We start from the raw sequence: 25,039 nt of genomic DNA on the forward strand, positions 1-25,039 counted from the left end.
AATAAATAAACCTTAAATAGAAGCATTTCTGCAACTTCATATAACACAAGTTGAATAATCTGGGTAAGTAATAACTTAGTGTGCGATTTTATTTCATATTAAATGACTATTAATCAAATACCAGAAGACAGGCAAAAGACAGGAAGTATAAGATTTTCTAAAGAAGTTAAAGTAATTTCTCAGGGGCTGGAGCGATAGCACAGCAGATAGAGCGTTTGCAGTTGACCCGAGTTTGATTCCCAGCATCCTATAAGGTCCTCTGAGCACCGCCAGGAGTGATTCCTGGTTGCAGAGCCAAGGAATAGCCCCTGTGCATCGCCAGGTGTGACCCAGAAAGAAAAAAAAAAGGTAATTTCTCAGATTTTTAGCATGTTTAACTAAGAGTTAAATGCAAAAGTTTATTATAAATTCAATTTCTGTGGCCTGACCCTAGATTTTAACTTAGAACTAGGGTGGGGGGTTGGCACCCTACAAATCATTCACCAACTCAGAGACTAAGTTGACCTCTAAGATCAGCTAGAGGTCAGCGTGGAGTCCCTGACCAAATCTCCAGTGGACTCTGGGCAGTGAGCAGGGCAGGACTGATCTTACAGGGAGAATCAAAGCAAGGGCCAGAACAAAACATGGAGTTTTAGTCCCATTTAACAAGTGCAGATTAGCATCAAACTGAGGGGGGAATAAAATCACCCAAATTTCAAACTCCGGGATTATCATCTTCCAAAGAAGTTTTCAGAATAGAGGACTAGAAAGTAGACTGAATTTTTTTTTTTTTTGAACCAACCCAGCAGTGCTCAGGGCTTATTCCTGGCTCTGTGCTCAAGGATTACTGCTGGCAGGCTCATATGGGGTGTCAAGGTTCAGATGGGGGGAGGGTGAACACCGGGGCGTCGGGGATCAAACTCAAGTCTAACTTCGACAAGGTAAATGCCTTGTCGTACTCTCTCTCCAGCCCTGAGACTGATTTATTTTTTAACTTGTTTTTTGGTTTAGGGCCAGATTCGGAGGTTCTCCAGGGATACTCCTAGCTCAGTGCTCTAGGGACACTGCTGTCTGTGCTCAGAGGACCAGGTGGTGCTGGGGCTCAAACCCCGGGCCGTCTGCATGACAAGCATGCGCCCAGTCGCCTCTGACACGGGCGTTTCATTTGTTATGGGTCGGCTTTACCAATGCGGGTCCGTTAGGAAGTACAGCACAAGGAGATAAAGGTGAAGATTGAGGAAGAGGAAGAGGAAGCAAAAAGAAGGCACCATCGTGGTAAGTGTGGGGCTTCCTCTCCTGCACTCCAGGACAGGAAGCTACTATAATGTACAACACAGCAGCATCAATTGCAACAAAAGCACAACGGATAGCAGTAAGAATAAAATCATCTGCGACAGGGGTTTCAGAGATTTACTTGCACCATCCTGGAAAATCCACGGGAGCTCAGCAGCAGTTTGCATTGGCTGGAAGGATTATTAAAAGAGACATATCAGAATGCTACGTGAAAATAAACCCACCCGTCAAAACCATCTCTCGACAAACACCTCCAATCTTCCCCTAAGACGAAGCCACATTTCTTCAGAGTTTGAAACAATTCTGGTTTAGTGTCAACAAAAGGTACAAAGACCCACAGACAACAGACACAAACTACTTGTCCAATACCAATTTGACATTGTACTTGAAAGTAAAGGTATGTTAGAGGAATAATTAGGTTGTGGGGGGGGGAGGAAGGAAGAGCAAAAGTGAGACAAGATTTCAAGCTAGACAGATGTCACATCACCCGAATGAAGCCCAAGGATGCCAGGGGCGTAGGGGAAGGGGGGAGGAGAATCTGGAAAATCGAGAGTATGGAAAAGGGGTGAGAGGCTTTTATTTTTTCATCAAGTGAGATAGTTTTTATTGAATGAAAGTTGCTTCGAAATACATGAGGACAGAAAGGGAAATGTGATCGAGAGAACACTGCTTCTTCAGATTAGAAATAAGCAAGGAAAGAAATAGACAAAGAAGTGCAATCTGTGTTCAAGAGATTACGAGGGCTGAAAGAGCAGAGGGCATTTCTATAATGAATGTCCTCAGTTAAAAATTTCTTTGGCACAAGAAAGTATCAACACATGGAAAAGATTGATACTGTGTTGAGTGCTACAATCAAGTCCAAAAGAAATAAATACATTTTATTCATTTCCTACCTTCTTTTAAGGGGGTCTTAGGGACAAAATTCCCTTTCTCATGATTGAAAGCCTTGGAGGGATCAAAGCGTCTGATGCCCAGAACTTTATTCAATTCTTCCTGAAGCCTTAACTCACTTTGCTTTTTTTTGGCAAGCTGAGAGCGGACTTTTGACAACTCCTATGTAAAGAAAATAAAGACAAAAGCACCTATTAAAGATCATGTTGGTGAAACCTGTTATAATTATAACGAGCAAAAGTTCACAGAGGCCCATGCGTCAACCTAAGAGAGAAAAAAATCACTCATAGATACAAATTTATGGCTCTAAATTAAAAAGATGTCTGACCTTCTCAGACAAAGTGCCAAATTCTCTTGCCCTTCCTACTGGTCTAAAAAATTCAGGTGAAAGTTCTGCTCAGGGGGCTGGAGTGATAGCATAGCAGGTAGGGCATTCGCCTTGCACGAGGGTTTGATTCCCAGCATCCCATAGGGTCCCCTGAGCACCGCCAGGAGTAATTCCTGAGACTGGAGCCAGGAGTAATCCCTGTGCATCACCGGGTGTGACCCAAAAAGCAAAAAAAAAAAAAAAGAAAGAAAGAAAGAAGGAAGGAAGGAAGGAAGAAAGAAAGAAAGAAAGAAAGAAAGAAAGAAAGAAAGAAAGAAAGAAAGAAAGAAAGAAAGAAAGAAAGAAAGAAAGAAAGAAAGAAAGAAAGAAAGAAAGAAAGAAAGAAAGTTCTGCTCAGGATGCAACGCAGAGACCAACTTCTAGCACGCCAGTCTGAAAAACTCCCCTGACATGCTCCCAGGAGACACTTACTGGGAAAAAAAAAAACATACAAACAACAAAAGAAAGAAAGAAAGAAAGAAAGAAAGAAAGAAAGAAAGAAAGAAAGAAAGAAAGAAAGAAAGAAAGAAAGAAAGAAAGTTAGTTCTGCTCAGGATGCAACGCAGAAACCCAACTTCTGGTATGCCAGTCTGAAAAACTCCCCTGACATGCTCCCAGGAGACACTTACTGGGAAAAAAAACCCCATACAAACAACCATAGAGAGTCTCTGAAAGCTGATGAGAAAGCTAAAGACCCGACGAAGAAAACAGCAGTTTAGGAAACGCTATGAACACTGGGCAAAGGCAAGAAGAGCCTCCGTGATGGGAACCAAGTCCCCTCCCCGCACCAGGATGCCAAGTGAGACCTTGGCAGCGTCTCCAAAGAGCCTCTGGGCCTAGCCCCAGGTAGAGACGCTTGTACGGGGAGGAACGGGAGCTCAGCGATTCTCTCTGGCCTCTGGCTCCCTGCGGCTAGAGCCTGAGTGGCTGAGGGAGGGATCCTAACAAGACAGAGACTCAAGCTGGGTGTGAGGGCACAGCTGCCCCTGGTCCAGAAGCGAACGGCGCCTCTGAGCTACATCCCAGCCCACCCCTTCACCCTTGTCCCTAGTCTGCTGGGCACCAGACTCCTACAACAATGGGGCGCCAGAGAAAAGACGGCCACGGTTGGCAGTTCCAGCGAGTTCGGGCTCAGAGACCCTGGGCGGACGGAGAAAGCTGGGAACCACGAGGCTCTCCATTCTCTCTCATGGGAACCCACTCAACAGCTCCGAGAAGGTCCAGCCCCAGGACTCAAAAGGACAGAGGGGCCAGGGAACGGACAAGCGATTCCAGACACGTGGGCGATGCTGGCTAGAGAACTGGGGAAGAGACCCCCGAGTCGGCACACAGTCACTTGGCTCCCGCCTCTCCGGCCCAGGGATGGGCAGGGAATTGCTCCAAGGAACAGAAGCATGAGCCAGCAAGTGGCAGAGCTGATCCTCTGTGGGTCAGAGAGGGGGAAAGACAGCGCCCCCGGACCCCGCCTCCCCGGAGAAGCCACAGGAGACGCAGCACGCTGGTGAGGATGGGGAAGAACAGATGCCGCCACTCAAGGGTCCCGCCGTTGTGGACAAAGACAGAGGCAGGAGCATCTAGAAGAGCAGACGCGGAGATGCTCTATGGTCCCCTCTGTCTGGGAGCAGAGAGCTGGGACACGCCTTCACTCGGCCAACCCCGAGGCTGCCCCACATACTCAGCAGGACCAAGAGGAAGCCCCGAGCACCACCTGGCGCTGCCCCAAAGCCAAATTAAATAAAAGACAAAAATAAATGTGCAGCCTTTGGAGGGATGAATACTTTTCTGGGGGGCGGTGGGGGGTGAGGGTGGGAAGACATGCCCATGTTCCTTCACTTCACTTCCCCAAGTAGTAGGCAGTGATCACTGAAACACAAAACCAAGAACACCCTCTCCTGACGTGTTCTGTGGCACTGTGTTAGTTTACACACCGATTTGAGCTGGCTGTTTTCATCTTTCAGTTTCACAACGTGCTTGATTTTTTGCTTTAGATTCTGGTGCCCCAGTAATTTAGCGTAGGAATCTCTGAGTTGATTTAGCTGTTCCTGAGCTTCACCGTGTTCATTCAACAGAGCCTGTTTTTCTGCTTCAAACGCATCCAGTTGCACCTGGGGGGAAAAAGTGTGTTTAGAAAGACTCTTTTTTACCCCCCTCCCCCGTTTTTATGATTTATTTTTTATTTAGGCATCAGACTTTACAGAGTTAGTCACCAAGTTAGTCTGTAAATCAGACTTTACAAAGTGAGATTCAGGTGTACAATTTCCCGATACTTAGTCTGTCACCAGTCAGCTTCCCTCCACCAATGTCCCCCAGTCTGTCTCCTTGACAGACACTTTTTTTTTTCTCTTCTGTTTTGGTTTTAGTTTGCTTTTGTTTGAGGGCAACACCAATTGTGTTGGAGCTTACTCCCGGCTCTGCACTCAGGGATCACTCTCAGTGGGGCTTGGGGGACCACATGGGGTACCGGAATTGAGCCGGGGTCTGCTGTGTACAAACCCACCTCATCTCTCTGGACCAACACACACATTTTCAATATTTTATGATTGTAGTTTGGATCTAACACTTTTGGTTTTCTTGGTTCTATGGCTCAGATATATAGTAAAATAACACCTCCTCACCAACTGTGTCTGTGGCTCCTGGCCCCTGGCCCTGCTGTTTAGAAAGACTTAGAACTAAAGTGAAATTAAAGGAAAGAAAATCAAATTATGCTAACACACTCTTGGAGTTTGTGATAGTCTTTCTGACACTCTTGCAAACTTGTTTTTCTGTCACATCAAGGATCATCAAAATAGGAGAGAAACCTGAAAATCAGGGCAGTCAGGCTCAGGCAGATGAGCTGGACCAAACATATGCTAACTCCATATTCTAAGGAACCCTGCTTCGTTTAAGTCACAAGATTAAAAGTTAGGGGCCGGAGCGATAGCACAGCGGGTAGGGCGTTTGCTTTGCACGCGGCCGACCCGGGTTCGATCCCCGGCATCCCATATGGTCCCCCCCAGCACCGCCAGGAGTAATTCCTGAGTGCAAAGCCAGGAGTAACCCCTGAGCATCGCTGGGTGTGACCCAAAAAGCAAAAAAAAAAAAAAAAAAAAAAAAAAGTTAGCTGTTGAATTTTTTTTTCTTTTCCTTTTTTTGGGTCACACCCAGCGATGCTCAGGGGTTACTCCTGGCTCTGCACTCAGGAATTACCCCTGGCCATGCGCAGGGGACCATATGGGATGCTGAGAATCAAACCTGGGTCAGCCGCGTGCATGGCAAATACCCTACTTGCTGTGCTATCACTCCAGCCCCTAGCTGTTGAAATTTTAAGATCCATCTATTAATTTGAGAAGCTGTGAGACAGATCATAACAAAACACGCATAACCAGTTTACAGAGATAAAATTGATTAGAGATGTACATTCACAGTTATATAAATCAATTTACATAAATTAAATGAGCAGTCATCACAAGTATATGATCTGCAGAATTTTCTATTAATTTTAACCACCAGATTGGAAGATAATTATTTTGACTTTATGTTTTGGTTGGCTCTTTTTTTTTTTTTTTGCCACCACACCCATCAGTGCTCAGGGTTTACCCCTGCCTCTGCATTCCTCCTGGAGGGCACTGAGGGACCATTTGGGATGCTGGGGTGGGACCTGGGTCAGCCACATGCAAGGCGATTGCTTTACCTGCTGTGCTATCTTTCTGCCCATCCCCAATTTTTTTTTTCTTTTTGGATCACACCCAGTGATGCACAGGGGTTACTCCTGGCTCTGCACTCAGGAATTACTCCTGGTGGTGCTCGAGGGACCCTATGGGATGTGGGGAATCGAACCCGGGTCGGCCGCGTGCAAGGCAAACGCCCTACTCATTGTGCTATCGCTCCAGCCCCCACCCCCCAATTTTTAAATATTTTTTTGCTTTTTGGGTCACACCCGGCGATGCACAGGGGTTACTCCTGGCTCTGTGCTCAGGAATTACTCCTGGCGGTGCTCAGGAGACTATATGGGATGCTGGGAATTGAACCTGGGTCAGCCGCGTGCAACGCAAATGCCCTACCCACTGTGCTATCGCTCCAGCCCCTCACCCCCAAATGTTTAACCCAATAAAGACTCCATATGGAAAGACTGTGCATAGACATTTTACAAAAGTGCATGAGACTCCCGTCATAGGAAGTCACAGGTCTCTGTACATGTTCAGAAAGATGATGTTTCCGAGAAACTACAGGGAATTTCCAAAACAGAGACAAGCGCGTCTTCCAGGACTCACCTGAAAAGGTTTTGTCTTATTAAACAGCTCTTCATAAAGGAGCCGCCACTTATTCATTTCTTCAGTCAATTCTGCTATGAGGCTTTCTTTTCCAGATTTCCTGTAAGGGAAAATTAAATTTAAAATAAGAAACACGTAGGGGTGAGAACGATAGTACAGCGGTAGGGAGCGTGCCTTGTATGTGGCTGACCTGGGTTCAATCCCTGGCACCACCTCTATCTCAGAGGTATAGTAAAATTACACCTCCTCACCACCAGTGTGTCCATGGCCCCTGGCCCTGTTGTTTAGAAAGACTTAAAGTGAAATTAAAAAGGAAAAACTCAAATTATGCTGATACACCCTTAGGGGTTTATCATAAAATCTGACACTCTTTTTTTTTTTTTTTTGGCCTTTTGGGTCACACCCGGCAATGCACAGGGGTTACTCCTGGCTCTGCACTCAGGAATTACTTCTGGTGGTGCTCAGGGATGCTGGGAATTAAACCCGGGTCAGCTGCGTGCAAGGCAGATGCCTTCCCTACTCTGCTATAGCTCCAGGCCCTCTCTCTGACAACTCTTAAGAACTTGTTTTTCTTTCACATCAAGGATCATCCAAAGAATGAAACCTGAAAATCAGGCCAGGGAGGGGTAATCCCTGAACACAGAGTCAGGAGTAAGCCCTGAGCACTGTTGTTGAGTATGGCCCCAAAGCCAAACATATAAGTAGATAAGGGGCTGGAGAGATAGTACAGTGCTGGCCTTGCACATGACCTCAGCTAGATGCCCACGTGGGTCCGGCCCCCAGCAGTCAGACGGTTCCCAAGCGCAACCAGCAGTGCTTGAGTGCAGAGCCAGGAAGAACACCTGAGCATTTGCAAGCATGGCCCCAAAGCAAAAACAAAACAAAAAGTTAAATAAGTAAAAAGCATGAATATTAAAGCAAAAACACACACGGGGCCGAGGTCAGAGATCAGAGGTCGACCATTTGAACTGCATGTGGTGTGAGGCCCTGGGTTTGAGTCCTGGCATCCCCCCACACACATCCCTCCCTCGAATACATCAACAACAACAAAACCCAAACAACAACATCATAAAGAACAAAACAACAGGGGCTGGAGCGATAGCACAGTGGGTAGGGCGTTTGCCTTGCACGTGGCCGACCCGGGTTCGAATCCCAGCATCCCATATGGTCCCCTGAGCACCGCCAGGGGTAATTCCTGAGTGCATGAGCCAGGAAAAATTCCAAAAGCAGCTCCAAAGCGGCCCCCCCCCCCCACCCCTGCACTCTACGGCTCAATTACCTCTCCACGTCTTCCAGCTGTTTCTGGAAGTCCTCGGCTTGCTGCTTGAGTCGGTTCTGCAAGCCCGTCACTTCTTGAAGAGAAGCGGCTTCAATTTGCTTCATCTCCGCCTCCTGAAGGGCGGAGCGGCTCTCCAGCTCCAGCAGCCGCCTTGGGTGGGAGAGAGCAGCTCACTAGACGTTTCGTAGCTGTTAACACTTTTTTTTTTTTTAAAAAAATAACTCTTCCAAAAGCTCCTAGTTTTTGTTTTTTGTTTTTTTAACTGAGTAAATGCTTTCAAAGACCTGGCACTGGCACGTCAGTGGTTTACATTTGAGGGGTTGGCGACTGTCGTCTCTGCCTGCAAACTCCCAGTGCTGTTCCACTCCCAGGAAGACCCCTCTGTTCTGTTCATCACTCCCACCCCATCCTCCTGCCTCTGCTAACAGTTGTTTTCACGGAAGACTAGGTAAGAGCCTTGTTCTTTCTCGCCAGTTCTTTATAGCACTGTAGCACTGTCATCCCATTGTTCATCAATTTGCTCGAGCGGGCACCAGTAACGTCTCCATTGTGAGACTTGCTGTTACTGTTTTTGGCATATCGAATACGCAACGGGTAGCTTGCCAGGCTGAGAGGGATGGAGGAATCAAACCTGGGTCAGCCGAGTGCAAGGCAAACGCCCAACCTGCTGTGGTATCACTCCAGTCCAGTTCTTTAGCTATAATTATTCATATATCACATATGAGTGAAACCACTCAGACACCTCTTTCCCTTTCTTGCTGACTTCAAGTCACAGAAATATCAAGCTCCTTCTATTTTGGGTTTTGTTTCTTGTTTTTATGATCTCTGCTCGTGGACACTCCCAGGCATTTCTCTTTTGCTTGTTCAGTTTTGTTTCTGGGCCACACCCAGTGATGTACTGGCTTTCAGTCACACCCAGAGATGCTCAGGAATCACTCCCGCCATCACTCCTGGGTGCCCAGGATTGAACCTGGCTCGGCTGCATGCAAGACCAGGCAGGGGACCTGCTGGCTGGGCTATCTCTCTGGGCTCTATTTTGGGTTTTTTAATTTGTGTTTGTTTTGAGGCCACACCCAGCCGTGCTAAGGGCTTACTCCTGCTCTCTGCTCAGGGGTGCTACGTTCCTACGTGTGGGACAGAGGATCCAACCCAGGGGAAGCACAAGCAAGGCAGGAGACTTAACCCCTGTACTGCCTCTACTTCCTCTCCAGCTCCTCCTTCTGTTTTGTCCCTAGGGAAATCATTTCTGGTTTCCCCCTTTTGTTATCGTGCTTGGGTCACCCCTGTCTCTGTGCTCAGGGCTTACTCTGCTCCCTGCGGTGCTCAGGAAAGCATGAGGGGCTGGGGATCGATCCTGGGTCTCCCCCAGGGAAAGCCCGTGCTCCGATATACTGAGTTCCCCCTCCCGCTCTCTCTGATTTCCTCTTTTTCTCCAAGGCGGCGTAGAGTCGAGATACACGACCATCCAGAGCCAGCCCTCCAACTGCAGCAGGCTAGGAGCCACATCCAGTGGCTGGAGCAGCGCGACCTTGCCCACGTGACGCCAAGTATGGGCGGGCACTGGCTTCTCCTACACACCTGGCACACTCTTCGTTTGCCTTCTTGGTGGCCGCCAGCTCGTGTCGAGCATCCTCCGTGGTCTTCTCAGCTGCGGCGACTTTCTCCTGCAGGGATGAGTTTTCTAGCTTCAGATCGTCGATCTCCCTTGCTGTGAATGCTTTATAGCTTATTACACAGAAGAAAAGAAAAAAAATAAAAGATGTTAAAGTCCTTTCCCATCAGCTGCCTCCACAACACCCCCACAGCTGGTTTGTTTCTATTTCCCTACACTTTTCCGTAGAGCAGACGGAATCTTAGAGTATCACTTGAACTCAGCGCTGAGGACAGGGAGAAGAGACTGGCGGGGCATGTGCCGGCTCCTTCAGAGAGAGAAGAGAAAGATGAACCGAGCGCCCACCGTGTGTGAGGAAACTCCCGACCTGGGTGCACCAGGGGCTGGGGAAGGAACAGGAAGACAAAACTGGACCAAAGCAGAGCGGAACGGAAGGCAATCGTGTATCAGTGTATCAGCCCAGGTGTGTGAAGGGTCGGGCTCAGGAGCGGGCAAGGGAAGACGGGAGCTCTCTCCTCTGGAGGCTGCGAGGGAGAGACTGGATACGGGGAGAGGGAGAGATTCAGGGAATGACAAAAACCCAAAAGCAGGGGCCGGAGTGATGGGGCGCTCGCCTTGCACAATCCCTGGCACCTCAGATAGTCTATGGAGCCCGCCAGGAGTAAGCCCCGAGCACCAGCGGGTGTGACGGCACAATAAGCAGACACAACCGCATCCATTCAAAAAGATCCACGTGCCTCTGTGTGCAGCCCCAATGGCAGAGCCAGGCTTCGGCGACACCCCAAAGTGCAGTGACAGATGGCTACAGAAGCTGTGCCCTATGCACGCACACAGCGGGCAGGAAAGATGAGACCTGGGAGTTCGCTGCTACGTGGGCGGATCAGGGGGTGGGTCTTGGGCTCAGGGAAGCCAGTCAGAGGGAGGAGGCCAGTCTGAGCCCGGGCGACACAAGGGACAGAACGAGGGGAAAGAAGGCCCCAGGGGCCAGCGACCATGCCATCCTGGTCACCCGCGCACACACACACAGACACGCACATGCACACGCCATGGAGGCGCCCACGCTCTCACCTTTGGAACTCGGCCTCCACGGCCTGCTTCTCCTGCAGATGCCGCGCAGAATCCTCGCGGGCAGCCGCGCTCCGCTCCAGCTCTGCCTCTTTCCTAAGGACAGAGAAAGTGCAAAGGATCCTTCTTAACCCAGGGGAGAAGGAGAGAGGGAGAGAGGGGAAGAGAGGGAGAGGGAGAGGGAGAGGGAGAGGGAGAGGGAGAGGGAGAGGGAGAGAGTGAGGGAGAGGGTGAGGGAGAGGGAGAGGGAGAGGAAGGGGGAGAGGAAGGGGGAGAGGAAGGAATAGAGAGACAGAGACAGACAGACAGAGAGAGAGAGAGAGAGAGAGAGAGAGAGAGACAGAAAGACAGGGAGGGAGGGAGGGAGGGAGGGAGGGAAGAGAGACACAGAAAGAGAGAATCCCTTTCACAACAGCAGCCATCCCGAACCTTCTCTCTGTGCCCATGCTGAGAGCTTAGCTCTCCATAGAGGACCTGCCTCTCCCAACATGTTTATTTATTGGGTTAGTTTTTTTTGGGGGGCCACACCTGGTGGTGCTTAGAGCTTAGTCCTGGCTCTGCACTCAGAAGTCACTCCTGTGGGGCTCAGGGGACCACATGGGATGCCAGGGGTCGAACCCAGGCCAGCTGTGTGCAAGGCAAACGTCCTCCCTGCAGCACTGCTGCTAAGGGCCTGCAACGCACAACTCTTCTATCTAGTAAAGTAGAAAATAGAAGAAATTTAGATCGTCTTGCTCAGGACCACACATCTGGTTCACAGACCTAGCGATACATCCCCATTTCCGACCTTACACTTAGGAATCTGCGTTAGAAAGAATCATCTTTTAATTGCTTCCTTCTGGAAATTATGGGGCCACACTCTAAGCTCGGGGCTTCTTCCTGGCTGCATGTAAGGAAGCATGGGAACTCACCGGACTATTTCTCCAGACCCCCAAATTTCTAATATGCTGGTTTCCTGAGACTGCTCATAGCAGCTCATAGATCTAATCCCATTCCAAGTTGTGGTATGAAGAACCTTGGTTTCCTTTCTCTTTTTTTTTTTCATTCATTAGGAAAAGATACAGGATTAGTAATAAAAATATCAGCCGAGGGGCTGGAGTGATAGCACAGCGGGTAGGGCGTTTGCCTTGCACGCAGCCAACCCGGGTTTGATTCCCAGCATCCCATATGGTCGCCCAAGCACCGCCAGGAATGATTCCTGAGTGCAAAGCCAGGAGTAACCCCTGAGTATCGCCGGGTGTGACCCAAAAAGCAAAAAAATAAAAATAAAAAAATTCAAAAAAATATATACATATATACATATATGTATATGTAATATATTATATACAATACACAATGTATATAATATATAATATATGTATATGTTTTTTAATTTTTTAAATATATATATATATCAGCCGAGACAGAGGGTGTTGTTTCGATTTTAGAAACATCTAGCAATAATACAGGCTCACGTCTAGTCCTTGGTGACTCACTAGAACCTTTTCTTGTGAGGAACCAAGGACTCGAGATGAAAACCCAAAGGTTAAAATGGCAAGACTATCTATTTGCCACCTGAATGCAACAAATGAAATGCATTCCGATTAGGAAAATATAGTGGGCAAGGATATGATGAAAGTAAAATGCAATTAGAGTTTAAAAAGGAAAAGAAAAAGCATGTGAAGGTAATCTTTTTCCTTCCAGTGGTCCATTCATTTCAAATGTCTTGCTTCTTTATTTGGAAGTGTGCTCCCCCAAACAAAATTAACAACGTTCTAACTTACACTATGTGGAAATATACTGGCAAAAAAAGACAGATGTTACTGTCAAAGGGTGAACTTCAGGAGCTGGAGCAATAGCACAGCGGGTAGGGCGTTTGCCTTGTACACGGCCGACCCGGGTTTGATTCCCAGCATCCCATATGGTCCCCTGAGCACAGAGCCAGGAGTGACCCCTGTGCATCACCAGGTATGACCCAAAAAGCAATAAAAAACAAAACAAAACAAAACAAAAAGGTGGACTTTGTAGCTTTTGAAGTTCTAGTTCCTCCCCACCTCCTCCTCCACACCTGTTATTAGTAAAGGAACCTAGAGCCAGAGCAACAGTACAGCGGGCAGAGCACTTGCCCTGCACACAGCTGATGGGGGTTCCATCCTGGTACCCCATGTGCTCCCCAAGTACTGCCAGGAGAGATCCCTGAGTCTAGAGTCAGCAGTGAGCCTTGAGCACTGACGGGTGTGGCCCAAACCCCATCTCCCCACACCCCAAAATGAGAAAAATCAGCAAAGGAAGCCCAACTTGGGACTGATTACTCAAGCTCTCCTCTAATGTTCTGGACCCGCCCGGATGGTGCTGGCAGCGGTCCGGAGCCCGGCTGGGTCTCCCAAGAGAAAGCGTCAGCTCCAGCCTTGAGTTTCTCCCCGGTACGCAAGTGCTCAGTAATTTGCACGCTGGCTTCAGTTGGTGAAAGGGCCAGGCTTGCACATTTGAGGCTCAAACTTATTCCTAGGCACATACTGTGCACCTCCTCTACCTCTCTGCGTCTATTCCTCACATCCCTAATCATTCCAACATCATCCATTTGCTCTATCAGCCACCAGCTGAATGGGAAAGTCAGAGTGAACGAAGAGAAAAGAAAAAAAAAGGATTTTTTTTTTGTTTTGTTTTTTTAATATCCAAAGAAAAGGAGTAATACCAGGTCACAAAGACACAAACCTGGCCCAGAACGATAGCACAGCGAGGAGGGCCTTTGCCTTGCACGAGGCCGACCTGGGTTTGATCTCCAGCATCCCAAATGGTCCCCTGAATAATTCCTGAGTGCAGAGTCAGGAGTAAGCCCTGAGCATTGCTGGGAGTGACCCCAAAAACCAAAAAAAAATAAATAAATAAAATGACACAAACCCTTTCAGCCTTTCTTCTAGAAGTTGGAGTTCGGCAGCTCTAGCCCTTATTTCCTCCTCCAGCTGCCCGATCAGCTTCTCAGCCTGCTCTTCCTTCCCTTGTAACATTTCCAGCTCCTGCAGGGCTTTCTGCAGCTCCTCTTCGAAGAGGCTCCTTTCTTTGCCCATGTCCTCCTGGAAGGCACACAGCTTCTGCTGAAGAGTCGAGAACCGTTCCTAGAGGCGAACAGAAGACGCGGGCAATTTAAACGCGTCTGCTGCACAGGGAAACCCATGGATGGTAGCAGAGAAAAACCAGCAACGGCATCTGAATAAACCACCTTCTCTTGCTGCAGAAGGGACCCCATTTCCAACTCTTTCTGCTGGAGTTTTTCATGTTCTTGCTTTTCAAGAGCAAGCATCTCCTTCACATTTTGCATTTCAGAATTTAGATTTTCTTCTCGTTCTTTAGATGCACAGACGAGATCTTCTATTAAAAGGAAAACATTAACCATGTTGTAATTAGATGCAATTATTAATGTGATGTTGGGTCTTTTGTTTTGTTCGGGGGCCACATCCGGCAGGGCTCAGAGTTTACTCCTGGCAAGCTCAGGGAACCATATAGAATGCCGGGGACCAACCTCGGGCTGGCCATGGGCAAGGCAAGCGCCCTCCCTGCTGTATCATCACTCTGGCCCCTCTGCACTGTAGCACTGTCGTCCAGCAGGCACCAGTAACGTCTCCATTGTGAGCCTTTGTTGATACTGTTTTTGGCATCTCGAATACGCCATGGGTAGTTTGCCAGGCTCTGCCGTGCCGGCAGGATACTCTTGGTAGCTTGCCGAGCTCTCCGAGAGAGACCGAGGAATCAAACCCGGGTTGGCCGCGTGCAAGGCAAACGCCCTACCCGCTGTGCTATCGCTCCTAGCCCCTCATACTACTATTAATTTTGAGAGACCCAACTAGTTATATGCTACCACGTAAAATCCCCAAACTGAGTTCTATGTTCCTACCAATTTGTTTGTTTTTTGAGCCACACCCAGCTGTGCTTATGCTCAGGGCTTACTCTCCTCTCTGTGCTCAGGAGTACCATAGGTGGTGCCAGGGATCAAACCTGGGTCCTCTGTGTCAAAGACAAATGCTTCACCTTCTGTAACTTCTCTCTGGTTACTATTCTTACCTTCCATACTATCTCTCCAGTTCTGCTCCTACCAAGAGATAATGTTGCTACCTAATGAATACAACTTGACGGAGATCGTTGAAGTTAACTATATATGTTTATTTTTGTCTTTTGGTGAGGGGGGCGTCACAATTGGCGATGCTCAGGGGTTACTCCTGGCCTGCACTCATGAAATTCTCCTGGCAGTGCTCAGAGGACCATATGAAATACCAGGTCAGCTGCATGCAAGCAAAGGCCCTCCCAGCTGTACTATCATTCTGGCTCCAAGTTAATTACATATTAAAATAAGTATATTTTAATATATAGATATTATTATCTGTTATAATGTTGTAAATCCTAGCCTCATGTAAAGAATTTATTTTGGTGAATGTTTCTATAAGTGCTTTATAAAAGTTCTTTGACACGAAAGCACTAATTCAAAAGGAGACCTGAACACACGTGTTCCTGAGAATAGCCAGGACAGGGCTGGAGAGCAAGTGCACGGACTAAGGTCTTGCCTTGCCTGCATCTGACTCGGGTTTGATCCCGGCATCCCACAGAGCCCTCTGAGCACTGCCTAGAGTGATTCCTGAGTGCAGAGCCAAGAGGAGTAACCCATGAGCATGGCCCCAAAACAAACAAACAAAATAGCAGGAAAACCACCCAAAAGGCCTGAGGACAAAGGGGTGGATACAGCTGTGCCATACAGACGAAAGAATACTATGCAGCCAGGAAGGAAAATGGAATCAGGCAGGTGATTCACTGCAACCTGGGTGGAGCTGGAGGCACTGTGTTCAGTGAAGGCAGGGGGAGAAGGACGAATCATCCATGTCTGCACTCACTTCCGGTACACAGAGTAGCAGGGCAAGGGGGTAGAAGGCATCGGTGTAAGCAACCCCTGGCTCTGGATGGCAGAAATGACCATGTCTGGGAAGACGGGGAATGGGGAGGGAGGAGGAGGAGGAGGAGGAGGAGGAGGGGATTGATGATAACAGGGACCCTGGCACTGACCTTGGACACTTGGGCAGTGTAGAGGGGAGGCGACTGGTTACACCAAAATGCTAAGAGCCACATTATTGTACATGTGTACAATAATGCTATTGTACACATGTGCTCCAAAGCATAAGGATTAAATCTTTTTAAGTAAGTTGAATAAGGAGGCAAGGTGTGGGTGTAGGAGGGAAAGCTGGGTCATCAGTGGAGGGATTCTGACACTGGTGGGAGAGGGGGGAATGGAGGTGGGACACTGCTTACCAAAAACATTGTAAATCAGGGGGTCTAAATTTGTATATATGTATATATACATATGTATATATATATATGTTTATTTTTTTTTTATTAAAACTCTTTCTTCTATATCACTGTATCACTGTCATCTCATTGATCGTCGATTTGCTCAAGCGGGCCTCCCAGTAACGTCTCCATTCATCCTAGCTCTGATATTTTGTCAGCCTCTCTTTACTCGTTCTTCCCAACAATTCCACATTAGAGGCTCTTCAGGGTCAGGGGAATGAGACCCATCTTTGTTACTGCATTTGGCTCATGAATACACAATGGGGATCTTGCCAGGCTCTCCCGAACCCAGAAATCAACCTGCTGAAAATGCAGGTATGTAGGTTTTTGTGACAGATATCCACAGGCTTTCTCTGCGTCTACCTTCCCCTAACCCCCTGTACTTCCAGAAGTCCTGGCAGTGACAATACACATCCCCAGAGCCGCTGCCCAGTCAAAAATTTAACTCCAACTGTACCATCCTGTTAAGAATTCTGGACTGCCTGGAGCAACATCTCCAAACTGTACAACAGTGACAATCCAGTAGTAGCACACCAGATTGGATCTTGACAGACCAAACCTGTAACAACACCTTAGTAATCGCCCATACAAGGACTTAATGTCTCCAGGGTGACATACAACAATTTACACTAATTTTCCTCTAAGGAAATACTTTCTGATCATTGAGTTAGAAATTGACAACAAGCAATATAAAATGAATGATTGTGGGCCCGCTGTGGAGGCAGTTTCTAGGAGTGGTTGGGAAAAGTGGAGACAGTGGTGGCGGGAAGGTGATAATGGTGGTGGGGTTGGTGTCGGAACACTGAGTGCCTCTAACAAGCCATCATGAACAATTCTGCAAGCCACAGTGCTTACATAAAGTGTAGGGAGAAAATCTGTGTAAGTAGGCCTTACCTATTTCATGTTAATTCTGAAATATATTAGCCCAGAATTCCCCCCCCCCTTTTTGGGTCACACCTGGCGATGCTCAGAGGTTACTCCTGGCTCTGCACGCAGGGATTACTCCTGACAGTGCTCGGGGGACCATATGGGATGGCAGGGATCGAACCTGGGTCAGCTATGTGCAAGGTAAACGCCCTCCCCGCTGTACTATCGCTCTGGCCTCTAGGTCATTATTTTTAAAAGTTGTTTTAAGGGGCCTGAGCGATAGTATAGCGGGCAAGGCACTTGCCTTGCTCTTGGTCTGGGTTTCATCCTTGGCATTCCATATAGCACCTACCCCAAGCAAGACAGGAGTGATTCCTGGGCACAGCGCCAGGAATAATGCTTGAGCATCACCAGGTATGACGCCAAGACAAACAAAAAAGTTGTTTCCAAAAGGTTGGGTTAAGATGACAGCTCAAGGGGCTGGAGCAGCACTTTGCATGCAGGAGGCTAGGGCTTGAGTCCCAGCACCACACGGTCCATTGAGCCCCACCAGGAACAACCCAGGGGATGCGCTGAGCTTGCGTAGGAGCCCTAGGCATTACCAGGTACGGTAATGCCAAAACCAAAACCAAATCAAGGCCAAAAAACCCCCTAACTTTTCCATAAAGATCACACAGAGCAGCGTACTGATCTGAGTGAAGTACAAGGAGAAAGGTCACAATACCTTTTTCTTTCTCAAGCCGCTGGCATCTCGAATCCAGGTCTTGCACTTTGCTCGACAACATAACACTCTCCTCCTGGGACTGCTGAAGGCTTAAAACTTCTTGATTCTTCTCCTTCAGCTGTTCCTCTAATCGGGCTATCTCTACTTTGTATTTTTCCAGCTGCTCCGAGGCACAGCTGCAATGAAGCAAATGATTTTTGCTTCAACATGGGGGGAGAATGAACAGAGAGGACGAGAACTGGCTACTCATCGCTATTCGGTAAGGGTTCAGTTTGAAGCTAGCATTCACATTACCTAATTTCTTCAATGTATTCTAAGAGTTTTTCGGTGTCAGATTTTTCATCAGTCTTTTCCTTCTCCATGGAAATGCTGAAAACCAAAACAAAACAAAAACCCTTCAAATCCATATGCACACATGATAATCACATCAAATACTTCCTTGTACCAAATACCGTGCTGTGAGCCCCGCTGACCTTGGCAGTCCACACTTTCACATAGACAGAGAGGAAACCGGGGTCACAGCTGGAGGTGCTGGAACCTACTCTTCGAGTTCTGATGTCAGGAATGGTCGCTCGTGGTGGTGCTCAGGGGGCCACAGGATATGGGGACTGGAGGTGAGCTTCCTGCATGAACAGCACGAACTCCTCCACCCAAGCCACTTCTTCACTTAAGTTATTTTTCACACAGAGGGTCCAACCAGCACCAACCAGTCCAGTCAATCCTTAGACAATGATTTTTAGTAACACCAGTGTAAGAGATAACAAAGAGATAACAACAACAAAAGGTCACAAATTGACCTTTATTAATCTTTTTGATAATTGGTTGATTTTTCATCTTTGATTTTTTTTTTTTTTTGGATGATTCCATTTGCCTTTGAGTTGTAATGAGCAATACGTGCCTGCTAAGGGGGTCATGGGTGAGAAATTAAGGATACTGGTGGAGGAAAGGTTGCTGGATGGTGGGTTGGTGCTGATACACTGAATGCCCGAACAACTATATTACAAACAACTTGATACTTTATGCTGTTACAAAGTTTTATAAAAATAAGTTGTTTGTGTAGGCCTGGAGCACTAAAACAGTGATAAGAAAGTTATTTGCTTTGCACACAGCTGACCCAGGTTCAAACTCTGACATCTCACACGGTCCCCCTAACGTCACCATGAGTAATTCCTGAGGACAGAGCCTGGGGTAACCCCTGAGCATTGCCAGGTGTGGCCCAAAGACCCCCTCAAAAGAAAAGTTGTCTTTCAGTTAAGTGAAGAAACTTTCCAAATATATTCGGATAAAAGGAGTGTATAGCCAAGGATAAGCCAAGTGTCAGGTCATTGTTTCTGTAGCCTTCCTGGCCTTTCCACGTCACCACCAAAGAGAAGTTACTCATACCTTGTAACACCTGTGTGTCACAAAGTCTTTATTCCAGACGGCCTTGTGATCAATCAAGTATATCTTTACCTTTGCCCTCTAAAAAAAAAATGACTTTGCAAGGGGGGAAAGGTCAGAGAGTATCAGGAGGGGCAAGGACACTGCTCCGCCTCGAGCTGATGCTGGCTCCCTCCCGGACACTGAGCACTAAGCAAGGGATCACTCCCGGGCACAGCCAGGTGTGGCCTTCAAGTCCCCAGCCGGGAAGAGGATTTCTTTCAGAGGGAGGGAAGGACGACACCATCAGGAAGGAGACGAGGGAAGCCATGAGGAAAGGCGAGACAATCTCAGGGATCGGAGCGCAGAAAGGTGAGTCACTTTGAACCCAGACCCTCCCTCGACCTCTCAGCCACTCACAGTGTCCCCTCCAGCCGGGCTTCATCCCCCTGGGACTCTTCCAGGCTCCTCTGGGTGACCTGCAGCTTCGTCTCCTTGCCTTCCTGCTGAGCCGTCGTGCTCTGGGGAACAGAGAGGCTGCCTCAGGGGGTGCCAGCGGGCCCGGGCGAGCGCTGGCGGCCAGCTGGGGCGGGCATCACTCACCCTCAGCTTCGCGTCTCTCTGCTGGCCGACCTTCGGCAGCTCCAGGCTTTGAGTTCCTTTACTCCGCGCTCTGGTTTCTGAAAACTAAGTGCAACGGAAAACATCAGAAATTTTGGGGCTGGAGCAATAGCACAGCGGGTAGGGTGTTTGCCTTACGTGCAGCCAACCCGGGTTCGATTCCCAGCATCCCATAGGGTCCCCTGAGCATCACCAGGGGTAATTCCTGAGTGCAGAGCCAGGAGTAGCCCCTGTGCATTGTCAGGCATGACCCAAAAAGAAAACAGCAGAAATTTAGAAATGATCTCTGCTGAGTCGCTAGGTACAAGTCCCTTAAATACTGGGTATTTCTATTTTGGGGGTTAGGGGGTTTGGACTATTACCAGGGTTATTGGTTGCCTGTGATGAAAGTTTTGACCAACACCCAACACCACCCTTAATGCTTTATATGGTGACTTTTTTTGTTTCTTTTTCTTTAGTGTGACCCGTGATTGCTTTTTATTTTTGTATTTTTTAAGTATGTTACTGCATAAATCGTCATCACTGCATAATTGTCACATCTTGTTTTTACTTACAGCAGTACTGGTACAATTTTTTTTTAATTTGGGAGGCCACATTTGGCAGTGCTCAAGATTTATTGCTGGCTCTGTGCTCAGAGAGAACTCCTGGAGGTGCTCAGAAGTCCATGTGTAGGGGCTGGAGCCATAGCACAGCGGGGAGGGCATTTGCCTTACACGCGACCGACCTGGGTTCAATTCCCAGCATCCCACATGGTCCCCTGAGCACCACCAGGAGTGATTTCTGAGTGCAAAGCCAGAAGTAACACTTGAGCATCACCGGGTGTGACCCAAAAAGCAAAAAAAAAAAAAAAGTTTAAAAAAGTTTCACATAAAGATTACAATTCCACTTTCTAGGTTAAAAAAAAAAAAAAAACTGGGGCCGGAGCGATAGCACAGCGGGTAGGGCGTTTGCCTTGCATGCGGCCGACCCGGGTTCGATCCCCGGCATCCCATATGGTCCCCCAAGCACCACCAGGAGTAATTCCTGAGTGCAGAGCCAGGAGTAACCCCTGAGCATCGCGGGGTGTGACCCAAAAAGCAAAAAAAAAAAAAAAAAAAAAAAAAACTGGCATAAAATCTGTGATGATGATTATTTTTGGAGGGGGCGTTTTGGGTTGGGGCCATACCAGAGATGCTCAGGGGTTGCTCCCAGCTCTGTGCTCAGGGATCACTCCTGGTGTTGCAGAGGGGAACCTATGAGGTGCTGGGGATTGAACTGGGTTGGCCATGTGCAAGGCCAAAAAGCCTTGAGCACTGCTCAGTGTGGCCCAAAAAAAAAACCACAAAAAGCTCAATGATTGCACACACGAAGTCCATCCATCACTTTATTCGAATCTCATTCCAGTCCCCAAAGGGTTGGAGTGTACCTGGTACCCTGGCACGCTCGCTGATAATGTGCCAGGTACCACAATTAAGATGTCTTATGTTAAAAAAGTGACTTGTTGGGAGGTCGGAGCCATAATACAGCAGGTAGGTCACGTGCCTTTTATGCAACCAACCCGGGTTCGATCCCCAGCATGGTTCCTATGCACTGCCAGGAATAATTCCTAAGCACAGAGCCAGGAATAACTCCTCAGCATCACTGGCTGTGGCCCCAAAACAAAAACAAACAAAAAATTGCCTGTTGATGACCCCCGATGTGTCAGGTACCACAACTGCAAACAACAACAAAAAAGCAGCAACAATTCTTATTTGAAGGCACGACAGGAACCCTTTGGAGGGTCCCCCTGAGCTGTTTGGAACCTGGTACAGAGGAGAGGGTCTCCGCCAGAGCCTGACGTTCTGGAGCCAGCAGGTGAGAAAAACACCCCGTGTGTGTTGTTCGTCCAAACGCCGTCGCTGCCACCACCGTACCTTAGTTTTCAGCCGCTCGTTTATCCGGCTTAACTCGATGAGCTGCTTCTGCTGGGACGCATTCAGCGCAGACAGAGAGGTTTTCTCCCTGACCTCCGAGACGAATTTGGCTTCCACCTTCTCCAACTCTGCTTCCAGATCCTGGATCCGCTTGTCCCGCAGGCTGCGCTCCTGCACCAGGACCCGGATCTGGGTGGGAACAAGAGAGCACACGGGGGAGTTGCTGCTGCCCAAGCCAAGACACGGAGATGCGACCCGGGAGCACCGAAGCTCCCGGAAGAGGGGTTTGGACGTGACGCCTTCAGGACACTCCAGTTTTGCTGACTCCTTGAACACTCAGATCCATTTTAATCTACGCCTCAAAGAGCTGTAAGAACGTGCCAAGGAAACAGGACAGGGAACAGGGGTCAAGTCTCGCCTTGAATGTGGCGAACCCGGATTAGATCCCAGCAACACAGAGTCCGTTCAGCATCACTGAAGCAACTCCCCAAACACCAAAGGGTAAGGCCTAACACACCCCTGCCTCGCCCCCAAGCATAAAAAGGAGACTTTAACAATAACACATTTGAGGGCATAATCAAACCATTTACTTACGAGGTATTTTGACTTGCAAGAGCTTTTTTTGGGGAGGGGGGAGTTTTTTGGGGGGAAGGATGGAGTGATAGTACAGCAGGGTAGAGCATTTGCCTGGCAAGTGGTGAACCCAGGTTTGATCCCTGGCATCCCATATGGTGCCCTGAGCACCACCAAGAGTGACTTCTGAGCACAGAACCAGAAGTAACCCCTGAATATTACTGAGTGGTCCCAAAACAAAACAACAACAATAAAAGGGAGTTACTTTTTTTACCTCAAATATAAAAATATAAAGTATAGTATAAAATTGATTCCTTCATCCCTCCAGAGAGCCCGGCAAGCCACCGAGGGTATCCTGCCCGCAAGGCAGAGCCTGGCAAGCTACCTATGGCGTATTTGATATGCCAAAAACAGTAACAACAAGTCTCACAATGGAGACATTACTGGTGCCCGCTCCAGCAAATCGATGAACAACGGTACGACAGTGTGACAGTACTATAATATAAAATGGAGCGATAGCACAGTGGGTAGTGCATTTGCCTTGCATGCAGCCAATCCGGGTTCGATTCCTCCGTCCCTCTTGGAGAGCCCGGCAAGCTATCCGTGGTATATTCAATATGCCAAAAACAGTAACAACAAGTCTCACAATGGTGCCTACTCAAGCAGATCGACAAACAATGGGACAACAATGCAACAGAGCTACATATGTATATGTGTATACATATATACATGTATGTTTGTGTATACACATATACATATAGACATGCACCGCTTTTTTAAAAAGAGAGCTCAGCCTACAACGATTGTGGGTCCAGTGGGCACTGAGGTGTGGAGGTGGGCCTGGTGCCAGCTGGGAGGTGAGGGGCCATCGGGCCACAGCACCCAGAGCCTCTCTCATCCAGGCATGAACTCAACCATTCGACCTACCTCCCTACTTCCCGATAACTCCCTTAATTCAAGAAGGCAGAGCTGGGTAAACGCATAGGCTACAGCAAGGCAAACCATTATTTGGTGGCTTTTACTAGAGTAAAAAGAAAGTCACTTATTGGCCAACAGAAAATGTGGAAGCTGGAATAACATCTTTAAAAAGTGGAAGTGTGTACATCTGACATGAAACCGCCAGTCCAGTGAAAATATCACTTGTGATAGGAAGATGAGGAAGGTGAGAAATAATGTTTTCAAAGAAAGGTAGATTTTTCAAAGAAAAAAAAAAAGAAATTAGCTACACCTGTCAATTGTAAATCTGTACAATCAGGGAGTTTCCCAGGTTGAAGGAAAATGATGCAGTGGCTCCCAAGAAAAGCACTTCAAATTTACAGATGTTGGCAGACGATGAGGACTGGAATAGGTTTGCCATGGATATTAGTCCAAAGGCTGTTTATGGCATGGTTATGTATCACGTAAAGTAGCTGGTAAGTTTAAAAAGCAATATCATTTCTAGGAATATACCCCGGGGCCCAAAACCACACAGCAGAAACACCATCTGCACTTCTCTATTCATAAGAGCCAGAATTTGGAAACAACCCGAGTGCCCAAGAACAGATGGCTGGATAAAGAAACTATGGTGCACAATAGAATACTACACAGCTGTTAGAAAAAAAATAAACTCATAAAATTTGCTGATAAATGGATGGACAATGGAGAGTATCATGCTGAGTGAAATAACTTACAAGAGGGACACAGAGTGATGGCGTTCATTTGTGTGTTATAAAAAAACACAGTATGAGACTGTTACCCACGGACAATAGAGGGCAGGAGGACTGGCCCTCGGTTGGAAGCTTGTCACAAGTGGCAGGAAGAGGGCGAGGGCAGTTAGGATGGAGCAGGGACCACGATGACAATGACAGTTGGAAATGATTGTTCTGGACAAGAATTGAGTGCTAAAATGCTCAGGAGTAAGCCGTGAGCATTGCAGGTGTGGTCCAAACACAACAAATAACAACAACAGCAAAAACATACTTTGGAGCCTGGCCCCAAGAACTAATTTCTGAAGGTAGATGTCTAGGGGAGAGATTTTTATCAGGTTAGTGTCACATCATCATCTCCCACAAATCTGCTTGGATTTCATTCACCCAGCAATTCTCCAGCTGATAAGGGTCTTAGCAATAGACTAGCAGAGAGGAAGTGTGTGCAAAAATAACTCTGAGGACATCTCAGTACGCGATCAGACATAATTGCAAGAGCCAGCATGTCAATGTTCAACTACTCCTTTTTCCTGAAGTGGGTTATCGTGCATCTGACCCAAAGCCAAGTACAAAGCTGACTTCACTGATTTCAGCTCACAGACAACCAGACTCAAAGGATCCTCTGAATGTCGAAATGGACGGGCATGGCTCCCGTTGGTTACTCAGATGGTGCCAGAGTCCTGGTCTCTTCCATCTGTCATTCTTTTTTCATTATGGGGCACATTTGTTTTCCAAGACATTGAAAGCATCGCTTACCTCTTTTTTCAGCGTCTTCAAAGCTTTGTCATTTTTTGGAGACTCCTGCCATTTAAAACAAATAAACAAATTGAAGTATCACAAATATAAGAGCCATACTTGGCTTTTCCTCTGGAAAAGGCCTCCAGAATCCAGCCACAGACATGCTCAAGGCCACTCTCCACATGTTCGGACAAGCCTCACACATGAAGGAACTGGCAGAGGAATCCAGGTGTGCGGGACCCAGGGCCGAGATCTCCAAGGCTACTCGGATCAGGACTGGGCCTCTTCCACCCAGATTCCCCATTTTCCAGTAGCTAGGCAGTCACACCCAGAAACTGCCCCTGGCGCTCTGTAATCCCATCAATGGCCAACATCCAGAGACTATAAACCAAGCTCCTGCATTCGTGGCCGCGCAACATCTGATAGCCTAGTTCTCCCTCTCGGAGAACCTGGCGAGCTACCGAGAGTTAACTGCCCGCATGGGAGAGCCTGGTAAGCTCCCCGTGGCGCATTCATATGCCAAATACAGTAACA

The 25,039-nt window shown here is 47.8% G+C and overlaps 1 protein-coding gene across 1 annotated transcript in view; it reads right to left on the reverse strand.

Moving 5' to 3' along the window:
- HMMR (hyaluronan mediated motility receptor) overlaps positions 1 to 25,039 on the reverse strand; it is a 30,989-nt gene continuing 5,950 nt past the window's right edge. Inside the window, exons 4-18 of the mRNA XM_055126909.1 lie at positions 24,524 to 24,568; positions 21,510 to 21,698; positions 19,600 to 19,683; positions 19,417 to 19,517; positions 17,932 to 18,006; positions 17,638 to 17,813; positions 13,936 to 14,084; positions 13,617 to 13,831; positions 10,740 to 10,832; positions 9,638 to 9,784; positions 8,060 to 8,209; positions 6,781 to 6,880; positions 4,459 to 4,635; positions 2,166 to 2,325; positions 1 to 1,442 (exon numbers count right to left, since the gene is read on the reverse strand). Coding sequence (XP_054982884.1) covers positions 1,423 to 1,442; positions 2,166 to 2,325; positions 4,459 to 4,635; positions 6,781 to 6,880; positions 8,060 to 8,209; positions 9,638 to 9,784; positions 10,740 to 10,832; positions 13,617 to 13,831; positions 13,936 to 14,084; positions 17,638 to 17,813; positions 17,932 to 18,006; positions 19,417 to 19,517; positions 19,600 to 19,683; positions 21,510 to 21,698; positions 24,524 to 24,568 — 1,881 coding nt within the window. The 3' untranslated portion in view covers positions 1 to 1,422. The remainder of the gene's footprint in view (positions 1,443 to 2,165; positions 2,326 to 4,458; positions 4,636 to 6,780; positions 6,881 to 8,059; positions 8,210 to 9,637; positions 9,785 to 10,739; positions 10,833 to 13,616; positions 13,832 to 13,935; positions 14,085 to 17,637; positions 17,814 to 17,931; positions 18,007 to 19,416; positions 19,518 to 19,599; positions 19,684 to 21,509; positions 21,699 to 24,523; positions 24,569 to 25,039) is intronic.

This window comes from Sorex araneus, chromosome 2 (genome assembly GCF_027595985.1).
Source record: "Sorex araneus isolate mSorAra2 chromosome 2, mSorAra2.pri, whole genome shotgun sequence".
Lineage (NCBI taxonomy): Eukaryota > Metazoa > Chordata > Mammalia > Eulipotyphla > Soricidae > Sorex > Sorex araneus.